Here is a 9,592-nt window from a genome sequence, read left to right on the forward strand (position 1 = left end):
TGGCAAACCCACCAACTGTAAAGTCTCTTCCCTCGAGTGAACTGGGTCTCTGAAAGAGGGCTTCTCATTTCCTGCCCAGAGAATATGCCCAACTGCTGGTGTAAGGAGGTAATGTAGGAGAGAAGCAACATGGAAGGCCCGTGTGTGTCAGAAAAGCTCCTTCCTAGCTCCCATCCCATCCCCCACAGCACTTGGTGTCTTCTAGTCTAGGCCTGTTGTTTTACACCTGGAAATGACAGGAAGAGGAGGAGAATCTGGAGACTGAGTCTTAAGTGGGGTTCAGGCACTCTTGCAGCTACACAGCCTTACTCAGAGCTGCTGCTGGTTTTCCTCGATAGCACCTGTGTGCCATGACTGACGTGTAGTTCCCGCCGCTGCTAGGACAGTGTTTCTTGTGTCTTCTGAGTGCATTAACTTTGGAGCTTGCAGACCTGGATTGCCCCTCTGTCCTCCTTTCTTACAGACCATGCTTTAGTGTTTGTTGATGGTCGTATGTTTTTGGCATTTTAGACTCGATCTTATTATGTAGTTTTGGCTGGCCTGGAACTCACAGTGCAGAGTGCTAGGATTAAAGGATGCACCACTCCGCCTGGCCAGATTATGCTTTTAAATTATCTTTTACTCCACATTCACTGGAGTGTGAGAGGGGCTGTGTGGTAGCTTCAGTAAGGATGGCTCATAGGTTTATGTATTTGCTCAGTCACCAAGGAGTGCAACTCTTTGGTAAGATTAGAAAGATTAAGTGTGGCCTTGTTGGAAGAAGGGTGTCACTTGAAGTGGGATTTGAGGTTTCAAAAGCCCATGCCAGGCCCAGCGTCTCTTTCTGTCTGAGCATCAGGATGTTTTCCAGCACTACCAGATCTGTCTGCATGCTGCCATGACGATAATGGACTGAGCTCTGAAACTGTAAGCACACCCGAAGCAAATGCCTTCTGTTATAAGAGTTGCATTCATTGGTCATGGTATCTCTTCACAGCAATGAAACAGTGACTCAAACAGGCTGGAAAAAATGCGAAGGGTTTTGTTGGTTTGTTTTAGACAGGGTCTCATTCTGAAGTTAGTCTGGAACTGAATATATAGACCAGGCTAGCCAAAACTTGTGTTAGTCTTCCTACCTGTGCCTCCTAAGTTCTAAGGTTTTTGTTATTTTTTTCTTTTGGGTTGGTTAGTTGGTTTTAGTTAGCACACAAAATAGTGGCTTTTATTGTAACATATATTGGGGTGTGTGTGATTGCACTTTTACTTCCTCCCCTCTGCCACTCTCCCTGGCCTCCTCATTGCTGCCCTCCTTATAGGTCCCTCCTGCCTTCATGTAGAATTGAGATTCTCCGTATCCTAGCAGACTGTGTGTCTGTGTGTCTGGCTCATTTTATTTAACATAGTCTCCATTTCTATCACTTTCTTACAATTAATATGATTTTATTCTTTATGACTAAGCGGTGTTTTCCAGCTGGCCATGCTAGCATACACTTTTCATCTTAGGAGGCAGACAGGAAGCTCAAGGCCAGGCTGTACTGTGCTGCCTATAGTTTTAAAAGCTGCAGCTGTGCTACCAGCCCCTCCTGGCTATCACGAGCGTCCCCCAACCCCTCTCCCAGCTTCCTTTCCTGACTGCTTTGCTCCTGCTTGGCTCTGGCTTGGCTCCAGGATTGGCTGCTGCCAGCCCCATCCCAGCTTCTTCTTTCTCTACCTGCCTTTGCTCCAGGAGGGGTTTGTTACCAACCCATTCCCGAGACCCTAGAATCCACTCATGAAGAGAACACACAGACAGCTTTATTGTTTTAGAGCTGGCCGACTAGGCACAGTTGCTGAACACAGATTTCCTTCCTGGAAAGAAAGGTGTGCCCTCATCACTTCTCATCTCTGCTTCTCCTCCTGCCCTAAACGTAGTGGTTTGTATCAGCCAGCCCCTGCCAACCGCCATGGCCATCCGCCTGTAGTGGGGGCTATAGGCCCCAGCTTACATGATTTTACACGATTGCTGCGTGTTTCTTGTTCCCGAGCATGACAGAAAAGTCCCATCCCCGTGCCCCACCCCCCTTCCTTGCTTCTGCCTTTTCCTCCTGGCACCTGGAAGTTCCGCCTTTACCTTCCACCCAGCAATTGACCCTGGCCTTCTTTATTGACAAACCGAGAACAATTAGGGAACTAAACCCTAGTATCAGGACCTCCCCTAACTGTACTGTAGGAAGAGCTCTAGGCCATCCTGGGCCACTCTGTGAGATCTTGTCTCCAACTGTTTTCAGTCGGCCAGCCCTCAGCACGCTCTGAGTGCCCTTCTGTTTTCTGACTTCCAGGCATCTTCTCAGCCTCTCCCGTGGGATTTTTATATCAACCTCAAGTTAAAGGAGCGTCTGAATGAGGACTGCGACCAGCTTTGCAGCTGCTGTCAGTATCAAGATGGCCATGTTGTGTGGTACCAGTATATAAACTGCTCCACCCTTCAGGTTTGTGAGAATATCAAGCACATACTGATGGCTCAGCAGGTGTGGCCCTGGATGCCAAGTCTAACGGCCGAGCGTGATCCCGAATGGTACCAGGATTAAATCCTGTAAATCGTTCTCTGCTTCCTACTCCCACACTATGGCATGCAAGACACACAGCATGTGGTCACACACACACACACACACACACAGAGAGAGAGAGAGAGAGAGAGAGAGAGAGAGAGAGAGAGAGAGAGAAATATAATTAAAATTTTAAGATACTTAATGCGAAATTCCTTTCAATCATCTAGAAATAGACCAGCCATGCAGTGTTGGCGCACACCTTTAATGCCAGCACTGGGAAGGCAGAGGCAGGTGGATCTCTGAGTTCAAGGCAAGCCTGGTCTACAGATTCAGTTCCAGGACAGCCAGAGCTACACAAAGAGAAACCTTGTCTCAGAAAAAAAGAAAAGAAGTAGTTCAGTTTTAATTTTTATTTACTTGTGTGTGTGTGTGTGTGTGTGTGTGTGTGTGTGTGTGTGTGTGTGTGTGTGTGTGAGATGTAAATGGAGATTTGAGGATAAAGTCAGTTCTTCTGATGCATAGGTTCTAGAGATCAAACTTAAGTCAGCAGGCCTGGTGGTAAGTGCCTAGACCTGGCTGGCCTGGAATTAATGGATGTTTTTCTACCTCAGGCTTCCAAGTGCTAGGATTACAGATGTATCTCAACATACCATCTGTAGAGACAGACAAGTTCAATTGCAGTCTAAAAGCATTGATGACTCTTTTCTTGGGTATGCATGCTTGCTTGCTTTCTAGTGTTGAGGATTGGCAAGAGCCCAATGCAGCCTAGACAACCCCTGAGCTGTATTCCCATCAAGTACCTATTTGATATTTTCTAGCATTTTATCTTGAGAGATGGAGAAGAGGGACAGGGAGGAGAAATGAATGGGTCACCTAACTAGAATAATTATCAACTCATTTAAAGCAAAATAAAATCTGGGTCTTCCCTCTACTGCGTCCCCTGAAACCTTTAAAAATATAAACACAATATAGCATTTTATTCTTTGCTGTGTTCTTCAAGTTTTGCTACCAACAGAATTTTTTAATGTTCTGCTTTAGGTGTGTGCATGTGCACATGTAGGTGGACATGCATGTGGCTATTAGAACAGCTTGCAGGAGTCCTTTTTCTCTGTCCACCATATAAATTTCATGGATCAACAAGGATTTCCAGCTTGGCAGCAAGCGTCTTCCCTTTCTTTAGCTCTCTGTCCACGGTCTGACTAAATCCTTATTGTCTTAAGGAGGCCTCAGTGTTACTGCTGGTCAGGGGTCTTGACTGCATCTCAGCAGGAAACACAGCAGCAGTCATGGGGCGCATGCTACAGATGCAACAGCCTGGGAAACAGTTTTCTCTCTTCTGTTTCCAGGACCTTCTCCAACACAGCGAATTTGTTACTCATGAAATAATAGTGTTGATTATTTGTAACCTTTTGACAATAGTGGAGAAGCTGCACAAAGCTGAGATAGTGCATGGAGACTTGAGTCCAAGGAGTCTGATTCTACGAAACAGGTTGGTTCTTTCTATTTTCCTTCATTGGCCGCTTTTTTAGAAAAACACGAATAATTCTCATATGCCTTATAAAAAGGCCTGTGAGGGGCTGGAGAGATGGCTCAGCAGTTAAGAGCACCCGACTGCTCTTCCAGAGGTCCTGAGTTCAATTCCCAGCAACCACATGGTGGCTCACAACCATCTGTGAAGAGATCCGATGCCCTCTTCTGGTGTGTCTGAAGACAGCTACAGTGTACTTATATATAATAAATGAATAAATCTTAAAAAAAAAAAAAAAGAAGGCCTGTGAGGGGGTTTTCCCTGCTTGTATGTGTCCGCATGCCCGGTACCCACCAAGGACAGCAGTCAGCACCTCTGAAACTGGAATGACAGATGGACGTGAAGCTGCCGTGTGGGTACTGGGAGCACAGAGGTGCTGTGTGTGTGAACAGATAGGTGAGGGGGTGCTTGCCTTGCATGTGTACAGCCCTGGGCTCCAATCGAACACCAGGAAAAATGCAAAAGGACGTTATCTTTTATTTAACAAAATCAACAGGAAATATTATGTAGAGTATAAGTACTAAAAACCAGAAAGCCTTTTGTTACTTTTGGGGAAAAAAATATTTTTTTCTTTAACGTGTATAACTGGAGTTACAGATGGTTGTAAACTACCATGTGGATTATAGAAATTGAGCTCTGCTTCTTGCAAGAACAATTAATGCTCTTAACCTCTGAGACATCTTCAGCCCCTGAAAAAGCGACTTTTGAAGTCAGTTAGTTTATTGCATATATAACTTGTGAGGAAAATGAGGATGTAAGGTAGGAATATGGCTCAGTGGTAAAGTGATTACTAGCCTGGGTTTGATCCCCAGGGAGGGAGAGAAGCTAGCCTGGATTTGGTCTCTGGAGAGGAGGAAGAGAGGTTTTGCCCATGGCAATACTAGTAGCTGAGTAGAGGACCAGAGAAAGGTCATGATTCCTTATTAATTTGTGAAATACTCTCAAGCTCAGAAAAAAATGTTTTAAGTAACCATAGTTTAAGTTGGATCTATGCCAAGGAAAAGTGGGAGCTGCTGTAAAAATTCCTCCTGCTGTAGAGGTCGGTGGCATGAAGAGTGTCCCCTCAGGTTCATTGTTTCTAGAGAGTCATAGCAAGTAACTAATGCTTGAAATACGCTTACTGGATAGTAAGTTTGTGTTCTGAAGTATTTTCTAATGAAGTAAAAGATAAGGTTACAACAAAAGGTAAAAACATGGTGATGGTTTAATCAAAACAGGAAATTTTACACTATAGATAGCAGTTCACTAGAAAATAATCTTATAAGTTTATAAGTTTATTAACCTTCAGAGGTAGATCCTTGAAAACCCACCAGCTGCAGTAGACAAGAAGGGCTATGACCCCTGAGTGGGGCAGAGCTCACTTCTTTTTTTTTTTTTTTTTTCTGTTCTTTTTTTCGGAGCTGGGGACCGAACCCAGGGCCTTGCTAGGGCCTTGCTCTTGCTAGGCAAGCGCTCTACCACTGAGCTAAATCCCCAACCCCTAGAGCTCACTTCTAATGCCCATCCTCACTGCATACTGTAAGCTTGAGAATGCTCTGAGGTGGCCATGCACCATGGGTTAGACTAGATTCCTTGTGACCAAAGCAGTCTTAACCCTTTGGGCTGGACTCACTATTACGTCTATGCATGCATTTTCATAACTAACCACTGGAAGGCACTGTTGGCAAGGCTAAGATACACCTGCGGTCCTTTCAAAAAGAAAAAAAGACCGGCGTATGCAGCTGCTTTCACAGCCTGTTTCTGTAATCTCCTTTTAAATCTCCTCAGAATCCACGACCCCTATGACTACACAAATAAGGACGACCATGCTGTGAGGATAGTGGACTTTTCCTACAGTGTTGACATGAGGGTGCAGCTGGATGCATTTGCCTATAGCGGCTTTCGGACTGCACAGGTCCTGGAAGGACAAAAGATCCTGGCTAACTGTTCTTCTCCCTACCAGGTAGGTGGAAGACAAGCCTGGACAGGCATGGAGAGCATTCTTAACCTTCTCCTGTCTAGATAAGGTGTGAGCGCTGGTACTGACTGGCACTGACTCGCTTAGGTGACCCAGTTTTCAAATACTGTATCACTGTGCAACTTGAAGTTAACCGTTTTTCTGTCACAGTGCTCAGGGATATAAACATACACATGTAAATACATAGCTGAGTGGCTTAAGTGCTCCAGCCATTTCTGTTCCTCGACATCCGTGTCATCTGTCAATCATTCTCTTGGCTCCTCACTGTACAGTAAGCAGCAGCCTGTGCTCCTTGTCCAAGAGATGTGGGAGGATTGAATGCAGTGCTGTGTGTGTATGAGGACACTGGGCTGGATATGCAGTGCCTCACGATTGTATCATGTGCAAACATCTTCTGACTTAGCTTTAGACATAGGGTATCTGTTGACTGGATACATGGTGTAGCTGAAGTGGTCATGTGGGCCACAGGAAATCACAGCTGGGGTCCATCCATGCAAATGAACTCATTGTCCTGATGTGATTGGTGATCCAGGTAATCTACAAAGACCATCTGTTGTCATTGGCTCTTAAAAATAACCCCTTAAACTGGGCAGTGGTAGAGCAGGCCTTTAATCCCAGCACTTGGGAGGCAGAGGCAGGCAGATTTCTGACTTGGGGGCCAGCCTGGTCTACAGAGTGAGTTCCAGGACAGCCAGGACTACACAGAAAAGTTCTGTCTCAAAAATGCAAAGTCATGATAATAATCCCTTAAATTATCTCTGATCATTTCTTTGGGGAGCTTCTCCCTGTCCTGTAAGGATAAGGAGCATCTCCTAAAGCAGATGCCACGAACTACACAGTTGAGCTCTGCCAGTGCCTTTCAGCCCTGTGTAAATAGGTTTGTGGGGGACGCAGAGAGCACTCACAGAGCGCTTTGTGGTTTCAGGTAGACCTGTTGGGTATAGCGGACCTAGCACACTTACTGTTGTTCAAGGAGCACCTGCACGTCTTCTGGGACGGACTCCTCTGGAGACTTAGCCAAAATACCGCTGAGTAAGTACCGCTCCTACGGGCTTTCTGCCATCCCAATACTCTGCCCCTCTCTTCAGCAGTCTCTGCTGTGGCAGGGCAACCTGAGTTTTTTAAACCAAGTACTGTGGTTCCAGTGATGTCTCTGTGTTCACTTTAGTGTCTGCAGAGCACCTAGAACAGGGGAAGGGATGACCAATTAGACAAGACACAGATTGCTCTGACTTTGGGGCATTCAGGAGTATACCGTGTCATATAGGAGTATGGATGTTTCTTAGCTTAGAAATATTAGAAACATTTTAGAAAGTTGAGTTTTCTAACCAATTAGTGTTAGTCTTTTTAATAGCTGTATTTATCAAAAGTCAACTGTCTTTTGAAGAGAGTTAAGTTTTCAAATGTATGCTGACTTTAGATTATTATTTAATGATTAGGTAGAGCCAAGACATGGAGCGGTGTCCGGGTGCGGAATAAGTGATCTCTCAGGCCTGTTGGGGAACTTGTTCGGTATCTTAGGTACCGCCTTAACTCAGCTTTGCCAGTGGCTTCCCAGCAGACGTTCACCAAGTAATTTTTATCAGTGTCAAAAATTTAATGTCCCTTCCCTGCTTTCCTCTCCCAAACATTAAGTTGTATTTTCTTCTTCATTTGATTTGGAACTTGGCCAATCGCATTTGTCTTTTGCATATATTCTAAAAATAGGTTTGATCCTGACATGGTGGCTGAGGACTTTAACCCCAGCACATGGAAGGCAGAGGCCCAAGGCCAGCCAGAGCTCCACAGTGAGACATTGGTTCAGACAACAAAAATAAATAAATAAGTTAATGAAATTACTTGAGGCATACTTTGAGATGTGCAGGGTTAACAGGTATCTTAGGCTAACTGTGGACCTGCTAGGTGTAGTTAATTAAGACAAGCAGAAATAGACAGGGTGTGCTAGCCTTTGTCAACCCTGCTCTCTGCAACAGATGTTTCAGATAAGAGACAAGGAGAGTAAGAACAAGTCATAATCAAGTTCAGGATTCAGAGAACTGAGGAGGACAGAGCCTGAGGTGGGCGTGATGTCCTCATGACCGGCAGTGAGAAAGCTGGCAGGGAAACATTGTGGAGAAGAAGTGCTAGCACGTGTCACTGCACCTTAGGGCCAGAGGAGATCTGTGGGCTCGGGAGAGAGTGGATTTCCCTCTGTGTGTGTCCAGGGCCACTATGGTAGACTTACTTTGTAGTTCTTCCTTGTCCTTTCAAGAGTGTTTGAATGATCTCCAACCTTAGATCTCTTGGTATTATCCTGTATCACTTTGGCGCGTTAATGTTCTGCTATGTTGAACTGAGAAAGAATTCTAATTTTTACATGCCCGATCATGATAGAAAATTTTTTTTCTATTTTCTTAGGCTAAAGGACAGTGAATTGTGGAATAAATTCTTTGTGCAGATTCTGAATGCCAGAGACAAGTCCACGGTGTTCATTCTGAGGGAACTTGCAGCAGAAATGAGTGGGGCTTTTGACACCACATTCCACAGCCACCTCAACAAAGCCTTGTGGAAGTTGGGGAAGGTAATTAGTCTGGAAGCTTGGCTCATTCAGCAAGACAAGCAGTCAAGTCTCTTACAGAACCCTGCCTAAGCCAGGGCTGTATTGTGGAAACTGGTCTGGAGCTGCTGTAATTTGATTTACTTAGAGCTGGTCCTTTACCAGAGGTTACTCTCAGTAGCACAGATTTTAACAGATGGTTGTGCTCTGGCAGCCTCATCTGGTTTATTCCAGAGCGATTCCATACAAATTGCTACTTCTTAACCCTCTGGTTTCTGCCTTTTCTCTTTTGTAATTTTGTAACATGTACTCTCCCTCTCAGCATGTATTTTATAATAAAATAGTTTTTGTTACATTTCTGCTGCAGGCATTCTGTCCACTGTTGCAAACTAATGTGATAAATGTTTTCATTTTGGAGAGGAATTACTCTACGGCGGAAACTTAAGTATCCTAGGTGTAGAGCCTTTGGGTTATAAGCAGTCAGCTGGCTGGCGGTTTCTTCAGGTCTCTCTGGCCTTCTAGCAGGTGTCCAGAAGGAAAGCAGGTAAAGTGATGTACACAGGCCAACTTTCCTTACGTTTCAAAGGTGCGTTTCATACTCACACTAGAGTGTTTTCTTAAAGTGCTTACCAACCATTTGGGACAGAGTACTCAACGGCCTGTCATTTTATGCAGGACACAGGGTTGCAGAGGGGACAAAAGATGTGAGGAAAGCAGGGGTCAGAACAGAAAGCGGTCTCTGAGGTGGGGACTGATTTAGAGAATGGTAAATCTGATGGGACACTGGACACCCAGGGGAGCTCCAGCTCCACGAGGCCTTGTGCTTCTAATGATAATGAAAGTCATGTGTTTATTTCATGCTAAAATATCAGTCACCTGATAGCCATCCATGCTGGCGTCTGAGTCCCCTCTACTTGTCACTCTTGTTGCTCCAAGTTTGTTAGACAGTGGATTCCCTAAGTAAATCTCTCAACTGAAACAATTAAACAAACTTGACAGGTTAAGCCAGAAAAAAATGTTTTGTATCTAAAAGACATCAAAAGAAAATAAATATTTTCTTTAAC

At 44.8% G+C, this 9,592-nt stretch overlaps 1 protein-coding gene across 2 annotated transcripts in view; it reads left to right on the forward strand.

Moving 5' to 3' along the window:
- The window catches only part of Bub1b (BUB1 mitotic checkpoint serine/threonine kinase B), a 47,650-nt gene extending 38,767 nt beyond the window's left edge, over window positions 1–8,883 (forward strand). The window contains exons 19-23 of one of the 2 annotated variants that reach the window (XM_032903923.1): window positions 2,298–2,447; window positions 3,854–3,996; window positions 5,803–5,977; window positions 6,918–7,024; window positions 8,390–8,883. In XM_032903923.1, coding sequence (XP_032759814.1) covers window positions 2,298–2,447; window positions 3,854–3,996; window positions 5,803–5,977; window positions 6,918–7,024; window positions 8,390–8,621 — 807 coding nt within the window. In that variant the 3' untranslated portion in view covers window positions 8,622–8,883. Of the gene's footprint in view, window positions 1–2,297; window positions 2,448–3,853; window positions 3,997–5,802; window positions 5,978–6,917; window positions 7,048–8,389 lie in introns of those variants that run through there. The other variant, XM_032903922.1, reaches the window with a different exon arrangement.
- The last annotated feature ends 709 nt before the right edge of the window (window positions 8,884–9,592 follow it).

The sequence above is a fragment of the Rattus rattus genome, chromosome 5 (genome assembly GCF_011064425.1).
Source record: "Rattus rattus isolate New Zealand chromosome 5, Rrattus_CSIRO_v1, whole genome shotgun sequence".
In the NCBI taxonomy this organism is placed as follows: domain Eukaryota; kingdom Metazoa; phylum Chordata; class Mammalia; order Rodentia; family Muridae; genus Rattus; species Rattus rattus.